This window comes from Oncorhynchus tshawytscha, linkage group LG13 (genome assembly GCF_018296145.1).
Source record: "Oncorhynchus tshawytscha isolate Ot180627B linkage group LG13, Otsh_v2.0, whole genome shotgun sequence".
NCBI lineage: Eukaryota > Metazoa > Chordata > Actinopteri > Salmoniformes > Salmonidae > Oncorhynchus > Oncorhynchus tshawytscha.
Window position 1 is genome coordinate 47,028,277 of NC_056441.1, and position 17,851 is coordinate 47,046,127.

Genomic DNA, 17,851 nt, shown 5'->3' on the forward strand with positions numbered 1-17,851 from the left:
TGTGCATATGAAAATCATAACTGGCACACAGATTAGCAGAAATGGTGAGATAAATTGGCACTCCAACTGGAAAAGGTTGCAGACTGCTGGTGTAGTCTATTACTAGTCTATTACTGTACATAATGCGCCAATTTCAACTGGGATTTTTGGACATAAAGAGGGACCTTATAGAACAAAACATACATTTATTTTGTAACATAAAGTCCTGTGAGTGCCATCTGATGAAGATCAAAGGTTAGTGATTAATTTAATCGCTATTTCTGACTTTTGTGAGCCCTCTCCTTGGCTGGAAAATGGCTGTATGGTTTTCTGTGACAAGGTGCTGACCTAACAAAATCAGATGGTGTGCTTTCGCCGTAAAGCCTTTTTGAAATCGGACACTGTGGTTGGATTAACAAGAAGTGTATCTTTAAAATGGTATATAATACTTGTATGTTTGAGGAATTTTAATTATGGGATTTCTGTTATGAATTTGACACCCTGCAATTTCACTTGCTGTTTTCGAGGTGGGACGCTACCTGTCCCACTGGTGCCAGACAGGTTAAAGCAGGTTAAAGCATCAGACAAGTTCTGTACGTATATTTGATTTTATAAAAATTTATTCGTGGATGTTGATGTGTCTTGCTGGAAGATCCACTTATGGCCAAGTTTCAGCCTCCTAGCAGAGAGGTAACCAGGTTTGGTGGCAAAAATATCCTGGTAGTGGGTAAAGTTTTTTAAATTTTATTTCATACAGTCATTTTTGCTCATCTCTATCAAGGGTATCAATAACTAGTTGCTTATTTTGATAACTAGTTATTTGACTGAATCAGGAATACAGATGTGGAGTAGATGTAGAGTTTGTTTTAAAATCTCATTACAAATCTGAACTATTCAAACAACACTTGTTGCTCTTTGTACGTGTTGATATAATATTCATATTTAGTGGAGAGGAAAAAAACGTTTCCCTAAACTGCTTGATAATATTATAATTCATTGAAGGAAAAAAAAGGTTTTCCCTCCTCAACTGCGTTTACTCCTTCCAGACAGCAGATGGCGATATGTGTCTTTCAGGTGATGGTTCTACTGTGACGTATAATTTACTGGACGGAACACCTGCAGCCACCTCGGTAGCTCGCTAGACAACAAAGTCGGAACATCCAAGATCTTTAGACAATTTCATGGTTTATTTGCCACTATGATTTAAACATACTTATGTGGAAACAACTAGCTACCTCATTAAATTTTTTATTTACGTTATAAGTCAACTAGCTGGCTGGTTAAATTTGCACTAGTCTAGTCGCTAATGCTAATTAGCTATTATCCACGACCATGAGTTCACTAAGCTACTCTCCTGATAAAGAAGAGGACGTCTGCTGGACGGAGAAAGAAGCTCTCGTCAAAGAGGAGGAGGAAGAGGAGGCTGTTACAATACAAAATCAAGTAGAGGGTGAGGCTGTTACCGTGAAAGAAGAAGAGAAAGATGCGTTCAGAGTGAAAGAGGAGGAGGATGTTACAGTAAAAGAAGAGGAGGAAGCCGTTTTTGGAGTGGAGGAGGTTACTGTGACAGTGAAAGAAGATGACCACGTTTTTTTAATGAAGGATGAAGAGGGGGAGATTACTGTCACATTAGAGGAGGACGAAGAAAAGAAGACTGGAGATCTGAATAACACCAGTAAATACAGTGAGTACTATCTTAAAAAATAGGGGCACAAACTGCAGTTGTTGAACTCGTGTGATTTTTAAAAGGGCATTCTACACTTGAATATGTTTTTGTACTATATGAATTGTTCATGACGTCCTCCAGTGATTTTTACTTTTCCTGTTCAAAAGTGATACATAAATACATTAAAGTATAAACACACTAAAGGGAAACAAATATTACTTTGAAAATTGCGTTTAATAGACAACTGCAAACGTTAAGTAGTAGGGCATTCAAGGAGTTGGTTTGATAGGAAGTGGTGATGTCATGGACACTTCAAGGAGTTGGTTTAAAGCTACAACAAGGAAGCAGTGACAGATTCCAATGGATATTGATGTTCAAATGCTACAGCAATTATGAAGGTGAAAAGCTTGAAGTCAAAAGGTCAATCCAGAGGTATAATCCACAATAAAACTATATAAAACAATGATATTAAATGGTTGAAAACTATCTTAAAACGGTGTCTTCTATACAGGCACCCATCATCTGTTCCATGTAGACTTCAACTGACCCCGTCTTCCCATAACCCAACTAATGAAACGCACCTACAATTGGCCACGAGGGGTCATCACAAATAGAGGGATATTCTGTATACAAATAAACAACTTCCATACAACGCTGTACACAGTCAGCATTTCTATATTAATTCTATATACTATAAATAATTCTATAAAACATTCAATATCAAACATATCTACAAATACTTTTTCTTTCTGATACCAAAATGAGACAGTCATTTAGTTATATTTCTAAATGTCTCTAACAGATATAATCTGGACATGAGACAGTCATTAGTTATATTTCTAACAGATATAATCTGGACATCAGACAGTCATTAGTTATATTTCTAAATGTCTCTAACATATATAATCTGGACATCAGACAGTCATTAGTTATATTTCTAACAGATAAAATCTGGACATGAGAGTCATTAGTTATATGTCTAAATGTCTCCAACAGATATAATCTGGACATGACAAAATCATTAGTTCTATTTCTGAGGTTGAGAGACAAAAGCACTGGTTGTTCATTCTATAGTTTCTGGCCAATCGCACTGGTTGTTCATTCTATAGTTTCTGGCCAATCGCACTGGTTGTTCATTCTATAGTTTCTGGCCAATCACACTGGTTGTTCATTCTATAGTTTCTGGCCAATCACACTGGTTGTTCATTCTATAGTTTCTGGCCAATCACACTGGTTGTTCATTCTATAGTTTCTGGCCAATCACACTGGTTGTTCATTCTATAGTTTCTGGCCAATCACACTGGTTGTTCATTCTATAGTTTCTGGCCAATCACACTGGTTGTTCATTCTATTGTTTCTGGCCAATCACACTCGTTGCTCGTTCTATAGTTTCTAGCCAAGCAGAAAATGTTGCTGTCTCATCCATTCCCTACGGCAGGTCAGAGGTCGCATTTCAGAATGTCAACATTGTTGCTGTAGTGGCTTCAAACACTGTCCCAATATTCTAATTAGCCACTTGGATATGTCCTGTAGGAATTGATGAAGCTACAAAGAGGGGGTCCACCAACAAACCGTTAAAGATGTTGGGAAGCATTTAATCCATTTTTACAACATTTCTAAGGGTGATTTTGCATAAAAGTGAACCTGAACCACAGTGATAATTATCCTTAAAGGTTCAATATGCAGAAATCTCTCCACCATTTGATAAAATTGTGATATTTCGCCTGATTTCAGTATGTCTACACTCCGAGCTTGTTTTGTCACAATCATTGTATTATCTAAACCGCTGTTAAATACATTTTCCAAAACCTCAAATATTTTCAGCAGTTTGAAGATAATAGACTCAAAAACAACACTTAAGAATTGGAAGCATAGACATACCGCACATAGATCAGATCTGTGACTTCTTAGACTTGCTTTCAATGAGAATGACAGATCTATAACACACATTTTCTATGTGAAGTTGGTCAGGTCACCCAAAAAGTGATATGTTGCAGCTTTAAGGCCTATAAACAGGTCATTGCATGAATTCTGATCATTAGAGAGCAGGTGGCCAAGTCTCCAAAAGGCTTTTCAGCCAATCATATTTAATTTCTTTTAGAATGGGCTTCCCGGATCTTGTTTTCCACTCATAGCTGGTGATGTCATCGACATAGCTGTCCCCCAGTATTAGTTATGGACATGTTAATGAAACAGTACAGGCCCAATGGAAGAGTCTTGAGTGTTGTTTTAAAGTATTGTAAAGATCGTGGGGGACAGGCAATGTAACAGTACAGACCCAAAGATAGGGGGGTTGACTGGGACAGGCAATGTAACAGTACAGACCCAATGGAAGAGACAGGCAATGTAACATCCATAAAGGTTTTAGGAAATGTAAAACCTGCACCTGATATCAGATCATCTTGAAACTTTCTCTGGAAAGTGAAATTTCATCAATGTTTTATAATAATTCCTGATTTTCATTTGTCAGCATGTTTTATAAGGTTTATAATTAGTTCCTGCTTTTCATTGTCAGTATGTTTTTTCAGCTTTATGATGTCAGTAACATACATAACGGTTGTGGATGTGATGGATCGTATCTTCTCTTCAGAAGCTGTTCCATTCACCACATTCAGTGTGCTTGTTCTGAGATATTTTCTTCAGACTTGAGCAATTGTTGGTAACTTGAAAGTTACGTGTTCTAGCTAAGATTCTCTTTAAAAACATATTCTGAAGTCACAGGTTGGAATCGCTTCAGGGAACTTTAATATATGCTGAAATCTGGGGTTTAAAACCAGTTCAGGGAACATAAATGTATAGTGAAATGCATTTCTCTACATTGCAGTACTGTTTTATAGACAGAAAGATGAGAAGAGTGTTCATCAACAATCTGTGAATAGTCCTGCAGTTTATTTTCCAACTGAAAGCCCCCCAAAATATCCTGACTTCGTCCCGTGTCTAGTAAAGTGGATTGGCGCTATATAATAGTACTAATAACAGTAATATCTTATTTGTAACACACTTTTCAAATAAGTGGCACAAAAATATATGTATAATAACATCAAATCACTTCAAACTTCAAATCCTTAAATATCAAGCCAGGTCTCCTGTGGGATCTCCTCCCAGACCTGGACTAAAGCATCCGCCAACTCCTGGACAGTCTGTGGTGCTACGTGGCGTTGGTGGATGGAGCGAGACATGATGTCCCAGATGTGCTCAATTGGATTCAGGTCTGGGGAACGGGCGGGCCAGTCCATAGCGTCAATGCCTTCCTCTTGCAGGAACTGCTGACACACTCCAGCCACATGAGGTCTAGCTTTGTCTTGCATTAGGAGGAACCCAGGGCAACCGCACCAGCATATGGTCTCACAAGGGGTCTGAGGATCTCATCTCGGTACCCAATGGCAGTCAGGCTACCTCTGGCGAGCACATGGAGGGCTGTGCGGCCCCCCAAAGAAATGCCACCCCACACCATGACTGACCCACCGCCAAACCGGTCATGCTGGAGGATGTTGCAGGCAGCAGAACGTTCTCCACGGCATCTCCAGACTCTGTCACGTCTGTCACGTGCTCAGTGTGAACCTGCTTTCATCTGTGAAGAGCACAGGGCGCCAGTGGCGAATTTGCCAATCTTGGTGTTCTCTGGCAAATGCCAAACGTCCTGCACGGTGTTGGGCTGTAAGCACAACCCCCACCTGTGGATGTCGGGCCCTCATACCACCCTCATGGAGTCTGTTTCTGACCGTTTGAGCAGACACATGAACATTTGCAGGGCTCTGGTAGTGCTCCTCCTTGCACAAAGGCGGAGGTAGCGGTCCTGCTGCTGGGTTGTTGCCCTCCTACGGCATCCTCCACGTCTCCTGATGTACTGGCCTGTCTCCTGGTAGCGCCTCCATGCTCTGGACACTACGCTGACAGACACAGCAAACCTTGCCACAGCTCGCATTGATGTGCCATCCTGGATGAGCTGCACTACCTGAGCCACTTGTGTGGGTTGTAGACTCCGTCTCATGCTACCACTAGAGTGAAAGCACCGCCAGCATTCAAAAGTGACCAAAACATCAGCCAGGAAGCATAGGAACTGAGACGTGGTCTGTGGTCCCCACCTGCAGAACCACTCCTTTATTGGGGGTGTCTTGCTAATTGCCTATAATTTCCACCTGTTGTCTATTCCATTTGCACAACAGCATGTGCAATTTATTGTCAATCAGTGTTGCTTCCTAAGTGGACAGTTTGATTTCACAGAAGTGTGATTGACTTGGAGTTACATTGTGTTGTTTAAGTGTTCCCTTTATTTTTTTGACCAGTGTTCCTATATCAGACCACACCAGCACCAGTGTTCCTATATCAGACCACACTAGCACCAGTGTTCCTATATCAGATCACACCAGCACCAGTGTTCCTATATCAGATCACACCACCACCAGTGTTCCTATATCAGATCACACTAGCACCAGTGTTCCTATATCAGATCACACTAGCACCAGTGTTCCTATATCATATCACACTAGCACCAGTGTTCCTATATCAGATCACACTAGCACCAGTGTTCCTATATCAGACCACACCAGTGTTCCTATATCAGACCACGCCAGCACCAGTGTACCTATATCAGACCACACCAGTGTTCCTATATCAGACCACGCCAGCACCAGTGTACCTATATCAGACCACACCAGTGTTACTATATCAGACCACGCCAGCACCAGTGTACCTATATCAGACCACACCAATGTTCCTATATCAGACCACGCCAGCACCAGTGTTACTATATCAGACCACACCAGCACCAGTGTTCCTATATCAGACCACACCAGTGTTCCTATATCAGACCACACCAGCACCAGTGTACCTATATCAGACCACACCAGTGTTACTATATCAGACCACACCAGCGTTCCTATATTAGAACACACCAGCGTTCCTATGATGGTCTCCACACCTTGTTATTGTACTAGTACCACTACTATACTATGATGGTCTCCACACCTTGTTATTGTACTAGCTCCACTACTATACTATGATGGTCTCCACACCTTGTTATTGTACTAGTACCACTACTATACTATGATGGTCTCCACACCTTGTTATTGTACTAGCTCCACTGCTATACTATGATGGTCTCCACACCTTGTTATTGTACTAGCTCCACTACTAGTACCACTACTATACTATGATGTTCTTCACACCTTGTTATCAAATATATTTTTCTAAAGCCCTTTTTACATCAGCCGATGTCACAGTGATATACAGGAACTCAGCCTAAAACCCCAAACAGCAATACAGATGTAGAAGCACAGCGGCTCCCCAATTTAAGGTTCAACCAGCCGCCTGTAGTTGCGAGGTAGTTCTGTAGTTGTATACAGCCAGACTGGAAGGGTTCATGCAGAGTGTTGGTAGAGAGGTAGTTCTGTAGTATCTAGCCAGACTGGAAGGGTTCATGCAGATTGTTGGTAGACAGGGAGTTCTGTAGTATCTTGCCAGACTGGAAGGGTTCATGCAGATTGTTGGTAGAGAGGTAGTTCTGTAGTATCTAGCCAGACTTGAAGGGTGTCATGCAGATTTTCTCAAGGTTGGTTTGATGGAGGCAGTTTTAAGGGAATTAGGCACAGTGCCTGAATTAAAGTGATTTATGATTGTATGATTCTTGTGGGAATAGGGTCCAAGGGGCAGGTAGTTGACCTCATATAATTGACCATTTCAGAGACAGATGTTGGGGTTTTCAATGAGAATATAGTGAAACTGCAGCTGGGAGGCTCAGTGTGAAGCAGAGGGCAGGTCTGAATCAAGGGGTAGATTGTACAGTGAGACTGCAGCTGAGAGGCTCAGTGTGATGCAGAGGGCAGGTCTGAATCAAGGGGTAGGTTGGACACTGACGTAAATGCTCTTTATTTCGGATTTGGGGATTTGAAAAATTGTACTTTAGTCAAAGGAGGCATTAGCGAGTGGTTGAACTAATTTCTTTACTACAGAAAATATAATTCTGGGGTTCCCGTCACCATTTGCAATGAGATTGGTAAAGTGTAACTTGTGTGTTCAGTGCCTCTTTGTAGTCAGTCTGGTGATATACCAGGGCCTGGGCATGCAGTCTGTTGATAGTCTGTTGGCCTGGGGATGCAGTTAGGTTTGTTTTCCTCTAGCTGTTCCCCAGTTTGCTCCCAGCAGCATTCATAGATCGTAGATCACTGTTAAACTAGGCTGCAGAGTGTTTGTTTGACTGAATGAATATGACATTGTCTTAAATGCAGCGTTAAAATGTAAAGTTTTAATTCTCATCCATTACAAAAAGAGGTGCAGCGAAATGCTTATGTTTCTAGCTCCAACGGTGCAGTAATACCTACCAATACAAATCAATACACACACAAATCCCCAAGATAACAAGAAATAAATGAATAAATATCAACACGATGTCAGACTTCGGAATATAAATATTTAAGCAGAGCGGTGGCCAGCGGTCAAAGGCACTGCATCTCAGTGAGGCGTCACTACAGTCCCTGGTTCTAATCCAGGCTGTATCACAACCGGCTGTGATCGGGAGTCCCATAGGGCAGCGCACAATTGGCCCAGTATCGTCCAGGTTAGGGGAGAGTTTGGCCGGCCAGGAAGTCCTTGTCCCATCGCGTCCTAGCAACTCCTTGTGGCGGCCGGGCCCATGCACGCTGACTTTAGGTGCCAGCTGGACGGTGTTTCCTCCGACACATTGGTGTGGCTGACTTTCTGGTTAAGCGAGCAGTGTGTCAAGAAGTGCAGTGTGGCTTGGCAGGGTCATGTTTCAGCAGTGTGTCAAGAAGTGAAGTGCTGCTTGGCAGGGTCGTGTTTCAGCAGTGTGTCAAGAAGTGAAGTGCTGCTTGGCAGGGTCGTGTTTCAGCAGTGTGTCAAGAAGTGCAGTGTGGCTTGGCAGGGTCGTGTTTCAGCAGTGTGTCAAGAAGTGCAGTGCTGCTTGGCAGGGTTGTGTTTCTGAGGACGCATGGCTCTCGACCTTCGCCTCTCCCCGGAGTCCGTAGAGGAGTTGTAATTGGATTAAACAAAATATATAATACACTCGTACTGAAATCAGATTTTTCAATGACCTGGCAGATGTGTCAAACCATGTAAACACCTGCAAGACTTCGGTTAGAAGTGAATCACCTGCCTGGACATCCTAAGAACCACACAGAGACCTGCATTTTGAAGTCGGTTTAATAATACTTGTTAAACCTGACTTCAGGTGATTGAGGGATCTAGTCTAGATTAAACATCATATGAAGTTTTATCATGTGGAGGTTACATTCAGGTCTCTGTTTAATTAAGTAATTGGTTTGTCTTTGACAGGAGAGAGACCAGACCCTCCTTCTGACAGCAGGAAGAGTCCTTCAGGGGAACCAGACCCTGAGACGTCTAAACCAGCAGGACAACATCACTGCTCCCAGTGTGGAAAGAGTTTTACTCAGTTAGGGAGCCTGAAAACACATAATAGAATACACACAGAAGAGAAGCCTTACCACTGCTCCTTGTGCGGAAAGAGTTTTAGGTGGTTAGGGAGCGTCGAAAGGCATGAGAGGACGCACACAGGAGAAAAGCCTTTCCAATGTTCCCATTGTGGAAAGAGTTGTACCCAGTTAGGGAGCCTGAAGGAGCACGAGAGAATACACACAGGAGAAAAGCCTTACCAATGTTCCCATTGTGGAAAGCATTTTGCCCAGTTAGGAAACCTGAACCAGCATGAGAGGACACACACAGGAAAAAATACGTACCACTGCTCCCACTGTGGAAAGAGATTTACCCGGTTAAGGTACCAGAAAGAGCATGAAAGAATACATACAAATACACAGGAGGAGAAGACATACCACTGCTCTCATTGTGGAAAGACATTTTCCCAGTCAGAGGACCTGAAATCACACGAGAGAATCGAGAGGCTGTGTTCTGACTTGTGTTTTTGACTGAGAATGTGTGTTTTTGTTTGGGCTGTCGGACTTGAGATAACTTTGTGTAATGTTAGTGCACAATTTTTTAATTGCGATTAATCCATTGTCTGAAAGCGGTGAAAATACACTGAAAGCATCCAAAATGCATACTATATACCGCTAAAATCTACAATGCCATGTAAAAACAAGATGACATGGAGGTTAAATAAAGTGTGCTTTATCAATGTAACATTTTGTGACCCGTCCACTGTGGGGCTCTGTAGAGTCATAATATCCATAACAACTACAGGTCAAACAAGGAAATGGTTCCAATCCTTTTTCCACCATTCATTTTTCCCATAGGGCTGTGTTTTGTTTAGGCTCACCCTGGTGTGATGTTTTGATAACCATGTAAATCTCTCTAGGACAAGGTGACTGAGGGCACACCGTGTGTTGTGAATGTATTGTAATGTTTTTAATATTGTATAACTGCCTTTATTTTTGCTGGACCCCGGGTGGGTATAATTTGTGGAACGTTCCAACAGGAATCCGTTCCAAAAACGTCGTAAATAACAAGGTTGCCAACAAACAACGCATACAGAGTCGTATAACAGTAGAATGAGATACCGAGTAGGGAGTGAGATATGTAATTACGTTTTTCACTCACCACATTTATTCGGAAAAAATGTATCGACGTTCTGGTGGCCTCCACCATTTCTCATTCGTTGGTTTAGTTATTATTTCCGGTGTTCCTGTATTTGCCGGTGAACTCTGTTGCGCCTCAATTGGGGAATCGCTGTGGTTGAAATGTAACTGATGACCGCAAGCCCCAGTATTTTATTAGCTAGGTGGCTTGTACACAATTGTTACCGATGATACTGTATATACCTATTCGTACTACAGAAACATACATTGTATTTTGCCAAGTTCTCTCTGTGTTAATCCTGTTTCCCAAATATAGCAGGTAACTTGTGTCGATGTTGTTGAGTTCATCTTGCCTAGTTAAATAAAGATTAAATAAATTAGAACATTTAAAATATATACTTTGACCTATTTCAGGTAATCCCAAGATGCTTGATTCACTACACCTGCTTTTGAATAACCTTCCAGGCGTTTTTGCTTTACATTCTGACTTTTGAACGTATGTTTATTGGACATATATATTAGTGTCTAATAAAAAAGAGCAATTTATGTAAAGCATCCCATCTGTTTTAAGGTTAAAGTGTGTGTGTGTGTGTGTGTATATGTGTGTAGTGTAGGTCTTCTTGATGTCCACTAGGTGTCAGCACAGCTTCAATAATGTCACACCAGGTTCACAACATGCTAAGCCGGACAGGAAAATGGTCCAATTCACACACTTATCAAGAGAACATCCCTACTGCCTCTGATCTAGCGAACTCACTAAACACATGCTTCGTTTGTAAATTATGTCTGAGTGTTCGCATGGCTATTTCTTGTGTATAAGACAGTAGTTTTTTGGAATTGTTAGTTAGATTACTTGTTCGTTATTACTGCATTGTCGGAACTAGAAGCACAAGCATTTCGCTACACTCGCATTAACATCTGCTAACCATGTGTATGTGACAAATAAAATTTGATTTGATTTGATTTGATAAATAAAAATACAAGAGAATTGTGCTGTCTGGTTTGCTTAAAACCTCTTGATGCTACCCATCCCGGATCCGGGATCGTGACTACGGCTCAAGCTCATTAGCATAACGCAAAATGCAAAAAAATATTCTTAGAAATATTTAACCTCCACACATTAACAAGTCCAATAGCTCAAATGAAAGATAAACACCTTGTTCATCTACCCAGCAAGTCAGATTTCTAAAATGTTTTACGGCGAAAACATAGCACACATTTATATTAGACCACCACCGAAACAAAAGACAAGCGGCAGCCATTTTGTCCCAGAAAATATAAAATTTAAAAGTAGGATTAAAAAATAAATAATTCACTAACCTTTTGAAAATCTTCATCAGATGACAGTAATATTACATGTTACACAGTACATTATTTTTTTTTCAATAATATGCCATTTATATCCATAAATCTCTGTTTACAATGACGACATTTCAAAAAATGCTACTCAAATGTCCGGAGAAATGATGATAGCTCCGACAGATAACGTCAGATAACAAGCAATAAACATGACTAAATATACATGTTCTACATATAGTTACAAAGATACACTTCTTCTTAATACAACCGCTGTGTTACATTTATTTTTAACGTTACAGAATTTGTTCACTAGGCTATGCTATGAGACGGCGCTCAGATATTAGCAGTGTCTCCTCTACGTTTGGAGTCCACAGAAACCCAAAATAACCACATAAATATTCCCTTACCTTTGATGTTCTTCGATCAGAAGACGTAGAAGGAGTCATACTTACCCAATACATCGTTTGGTTTCAAGTTGTGTGTCTTTGTATTAGCATATGCTAACAGCTTCAGCTGAAATGCACCCAAAATGACTTCTGGTCCTTCTGGTCCCGCACTCTTGCGCATCAAAACTTCAAAATGACATATTATATGTCGACTAAACTGGTCAAACTAAGTGCAGAATCGAGCTTTATGATGTTTTTAACATGTAAAACAATGATCAGCACGAACAGACAAACCGGCTTCAATTGGTGTATCTTGGAAAAGAACGTTCCCCAAATCGGCCGCGCGCAATAGAGTGCATGTATTTGAGAGTGACCCGAACGATTTAGCCCGCCAAAGGACGAGGGCGCGCGAAATTCAAACAATGAACGTGCCAATTGAAAGCAGACATCGCGCTGAACACATAGAAACTGTTCCTGGATCCGTAGCTGCTTGGGAAGGGTGGGGGCGATGACGTCAAAGTTGACCCAACTTTTCTGTTGTCCACAGAGTGTTTGGGAGAATGGCTGCCATGAGAGTTCTGCTTTACATACAGACATAATTTAAACGGTTTTAGAAACTTTAGAGTGTTTTCTATTCAATAATTATTATTATATGCATATATTAGCAATTTTGGGGAAAAATATTTTCAGTTTACTATGGGCACGCACTTCCTCCAAAGGGGGCAGTATTCAGCCCTAGGCTTAAGAGGTATATGGAAGGTCAAATAATTTATACTTTTACCACTGATACTTAAATATCTTTTAGCAATGACGTTTACTTAGTATTTTACTGGGTGACTTTCACTTTTACTCGACATTTTCTATTAACAAATCTTTACTTTTACTCAAGTATGACAATTGGGTACTTTTTCAACCACTGTTCAAGACATTTAGCACCCAATACCCAACATTCACTTGACTTGAAGTAGGAGTGCTGAACTAGGATCTGTTTAGCATTTGAGAGTAGAATGAATAACATTACTTTGACGGTGGATGGGGGGTACTGATTCCAGTTCAGCAGTCTTAGCCTGAGACATTTCATAAATGCGTACAGAGGAGCACTTTTCTACGATCAGCTTTGCCTAGATCATTCTGAATCAGTTGTCTCTGAAATAAGATTATATGGACAGGGGTGGGTTTGACCGTAGATCAGCACTCCTACTCAACACCAGTTGCTGTATCCTAACATTTTATAATCCAATTTCCCTTGCTGTCTATGTCCTTCCGGAACCCCACCTCAACATTGTTCTGTCAAGGCAACAAAAGCAAGTTGGCATGCTCTTGAAAGGAATTTAACTCACAACCTCTCCTTTGGGAATTCACCACCATAACTACTACTACAACTATTTTTAAACTATCTTAACATGTGGCTTTCTTCAGGTGGACCAAGACTAGGAACACCTTTGAATGGTCTACAAAGAATGGCCCCAGGTAAAAGTTGGCTTTTGCAGGTTACTCCACAGCATAGTATGCTATCACAACTCTATTGAAATAACATTTGAAACAAGGTGTCACTTCATTCTTACTATTTGATGGGAACAAGACCCTTTTCCCCTGCATCCCTCTTGTTTGCTCTTTCAGGCCCACAAATGCAACAAGAAAGAAGTTGCGACATTAACTGGTTCTCTGGGATTTGAACTAGGGGTTACAAACCTCAAGTTAGCTCTTTCATGCCAACAAAAGGCAACATCAAAAATGGCTCTCTAAAAAATGCTCTCCTCAGATTTGAAATGTCAAACTCTGGTTTGGGGAGCAGTCACCATAACCACTACTCTACCAAACAAACAGAGACTAAATATTAAAGGGTACTTGAAAATGCACACATCAAAGACAACACTTCAGAGATTGGAGAATGGTGTGGGGGCTTGTACTTCTTGGATCCAACAACCGTTCCTCAATCTTCTTTTGATGACTACAAAAACATAGATTATGAATCTTCAAAACCTACACTATAGGATGGATGTGTTTAGGAACCTGGGACAAAATTTGAAAGGGGCGTGTTTCCAATTACCAACAAATAGACCCTAGAAATGTTATTCCAAAATCTTAATATTGGAACTTTGTCCCTTCATTTGCCTACTACTGTCTATAAGCTATCATAACATGTGGTTTTTTTCTTGGGGACAAGGTATCGGAACGCTTTTGAATGGTCTACAAAGCATGCCCCCAGGTCAAAGTTGGCTTTTGCAGACAAGGATAATATTGTTACTCCACGACATAGTATGTTATCACAACTCTATTAAAAGGACATTCTATACAAGGTGTCAATTCAGTCCTTCTATTTGATGGGAACTAGACCCTACCCCCCTACAAACCTCAAGTTAGCTCTTTCATGCCAACAAAAGGCAACATCAGAAATGGCTCTCTAAAAAATGCTCTCCTCAGATTTGAACTCTCAATCTCTGGTTTGGGGAGCAGTCACCATAACCACTACTCTACCAGACAGACAGAGACTAAATATTAAAAGGTACTTGAAAATGCACACATCAAAGACAACACTTTTTATTTATTTTATTTCACCTTTATTTAACCAGGTAGGCAAGTTGAGAACAAGTTCTCATTTACAAATGTGACCTGGCCAAGATAAAGCAAAGCAGTTTGACGCATACAACAACACAGAGTTACACATGGAGTAAAACAAACATACAGTCAATAATACAGTATAAACAAGTCTATATACGATGTGAGCAAATGAGGTGAGATAAGGGAGGTAAAGGCAAAAAAAGGCCATGGTGGCAAAGTAAATACAATATAGCAAGTAAAACACTGGAATGGTAGATTTGCAGTGGAAGAATGTGTAAAGTAGAAATAAAAATAATGGGGTGCAAAGGAGCAAAATAAATAAATTAAATACAGTAGGAAAAGAGGTAGTTGTTTGGGGTAAATTATAGGTGGGCTATGTACAGGTGCAGTAATCTGTGAGCTGCTCTGACAGTTGGTGCTTAAAGCTAGTGAGGGAGATAAGTGTTTCCAGTTTCAGAGATTTTTGTAGTTCGTTCCAGTCATTGGCAGCAGAGAACTGGAAGGAGAGGCGGCCAAAGAAAGAATTGATTTTGGGGGTGACTAGAGAGATATACCTGCTGGAGCGTGTGCTACAGGTGGGAGATGCTATGGTGACCAGCGAGCTGAGATAAGGGGGACTTTACCTAGCAGGGTCTTGTAGATGACATGGAGCCAGTGGGTTTGGCGACGAGTATGAAGCGAGGGCCAGCCAACGAGAGCGTACAGGTCGCAATGGTGGGTAGTATATGGGGCTTTGGTGACAAAACGGATTGCACTGTGATAGACTGCATCCAATTTGTTGAGTAGGGTATTGGAGGCTATTTTGTAAATGACATCGCCGAAGTCGAGGATTGGGAGGATGGTCAGTTTTACAAGGGTATGTTTGGCAGCATGAGTGAAGGATGCTTTGATAATTTTAGAAAGAAAGGGTCCAGATTCTCTAGCCCGGCTGATTTGTAGGGGTCCAGATTTTACAGCTCTTTCAGAACATCAGCTGAACGGATTTGGGAGAAGGAGAAATGGGGAAGGCTTGGGCGAGTTGCTGTGGGGGGTGCAGTGCTGTTGACCGGGGTAGGAGTAGCCAGGTGGAAAGCATGGCCAGCCGTAGAAAAAGAGGTTCAGAGGTTGGAGAATGGTGTGGGGGCTTGTACTTCTTGGATCCACCAACCGTTCCTCAATCTTCTTTTGATGACTACAAACATAGATTATGAATCTTCAAAACCTACACTATAGGATGGATGTGTTTAGGAATGGGGGACTAACTTCGAAAGGGGTGTGTTTCCAATTACCAACAAATAGACCCTAGAAATGTTATTCCAAAATCTTAATATTGGAACTTTGTCCCTTCATTTGCCTACTACTGTCTATAAGCTATCATAACATGTGGGTTTTTTCTTGGGGACAAGGTATCGGAACGCTTTTGAATGGTCTACAAAGCATGCCCCCAGGTCAAAGTTGGCTTTTGCAGACAAGGATAATATTGTTACTCCACGACATAGTATGTTATCACAACTCTATTAAAAGGACATTCTATACAAGGTGTCAATTTCAGTCCTTCTATTTGATGGGAACTAGACCCTACCCCCCTACAAACCTCAAGTTAGCTCTTTCATGCCAACAAAAGGCAACATCAGAAATGGCTCTCTAAAAACTGCTCTCCTCAGATTTGAACTCTCAATCTCTGATTTGGGGAGCCATCACCATAACCACTACTCTACCAGACAGACAGAGACTAAATATTAAAAGGTACTTGAAAATGCACACATCAAAGACAACACTTCAGAGGTTGGAGAATGGTGTGGGGGCTTGTACATCTTGGGTCCACCAACCATTCCTCAATCTTCTTCTGATGACTACAAGCATAGATTATGTATCTTCAAAACCTACACTATAGGATGGATGTGTTTAGGAACAGGGGACGAAATTCGAAAGGGGCGTGTTTCCAATTACCAACAAATAGACCCTAGAAATGTTATAACAAAATCTTAATATTGGAACTTTGTCCCTTCATTTGCCTACTACTGTCTATAAGCTATCATAACATGTGTTTTTTTTCTTGGGGACAAGGTATCGGAATGCTTTTGAATGGTCTACAAAGCATGCCCCCAGGTCAAAGTTGGCTTTTGTAGACAAGGATAATATTGTTACTCCACGACATAGTATGTTATCACAACTATATTAAATGGAGGCTAGGCATGCATAGGAACAGACCGGTTTTAAAATAAGAGGCACTTCCTGATTGGATTTTCCTCAGGTTTTCACCTGCAATATCAGTTCTGTTATACTCACAGACAATATTTGGACAGTTTTGGAAACTTTAGAGTGTTTTCTATCCTAATCTGAAAATTATATGCATATTCTAGTTTCCGGGGCTGAGAAATAGGCAGTTTCAAATGGGTATGTTTTTTAGCCAAAAAACGAAAATACTGCCCCCTACACGCAAACGGTTAATCAGACTCATTTTAACTTTATATAGTGCACCAAGAGATCTTGATCTTGTTTCTTGCTTACGACCATACCGGCCTGAGTAAGCCTGATCTCATCAGATCTCAGAAACTAAGCAGGGTCGGGCCTAGTTAGTACATGGATAGGAGACCGCTTGGGAATACCTAGTGCTGTAAGCTTTTTGTCCACTCTTTGTGCTCTTGCATCATTTCATCAGCATCACTGACCTGAAGAATTAAAACTCTGCCCGTTTTTTCCCAAAAGGCTGAAAAATGTGCCCTCGCTTTGAAATAAGCAAGCAAGGTTTGTTTGTATTTCATCCAACGATCTGTGCTACAAAGTGATGGCTACAGTATATGCAATTTCTTCCACTTTTTCAGTGACACAAAGATGCTTATCTAAATGGTGAAAATGCAACATCTGTTAATCAGACTCACTTTGACTTGAAATAGTGCAACAAGAGATAATGTCTCGCTTACGATCATACCAGCCTGAGTGAGCACGTCCTGCTTGGAAAGTGAGACAGGTGTTGGTGATTAAGTCGTGATTGAGTGTTTGTTTGCTTGAGAGCTTTTTTGGTTATTTTCAATGTTTTTTGAAGTATAATTTTGATTTTTTGCATTTGAACAAGTTTAAGTTTGGTTCTTTTTTTTCCCCCCTTTGCAGTTTTGCTGATTGGGGGAGAGTTTTTCGGTCTCATTTTTGTTTATTATGACGGACTTCATGGCAATGACTAACGGAATGGACAAGGACAAAGAAAATGCTCAACGGAAGAAACATGGAGATGAAGGAGGCCTGAAATATGGCAAAGAATTTACGGTGGCAGTGGAGTTGATGGGAGAAGATAAAGTTACAACGATGGAGATACTACTATCGATTAAAGAGGTGTGTGGGAAGGTGGTTGGATGTAGAATGAAAGGAGAAAGAAAGTACGAAATGATAATGCGAAATGGAAAAAGGAAAGGATCGTTTAATGGATGGTTTAATGATAAAAGACACAAGGATCATGGCGAGAGATATGATAGCAA

The 17,851-nt window shown here is 40.9% G+C and overlaps 1 protein-coding gene and 1 pseudogene across 1 annotated transcript; both read left to right on the plus strand.

The window, feature by feature from the left end:
- Window positions 1-1,090: 1,090 nt before the first annotated feature.
- Window positions 1,091-10,926, plus strand: LOC112265023 (zinc finger protein 239). Its single transcript, XM_024442010.2, has 2 exons — window positions 1,091-1,663; window positions 8,936-10,926. Exons 1-2 carry the CDS (start codon window positions 1,312-1,314, stop codon window positions 9,541-9,543), a joined length of 960 nt encoding a protein of 319 aa, XP_024297778.2. The 5' UTR covers window positions 1,091-1,311; the 3' UTR covers window positions 9,544-10,926.
- A 5,957-nt stretch (window positions 10,927-16,883) lies between these two features.
- On the plus strand, window positions 16,884-17,002 carry LOC112266221 (annotated as a pseudogene).
- Window positions 17,003-17,851: the final 849 nt, after the last annotated feature.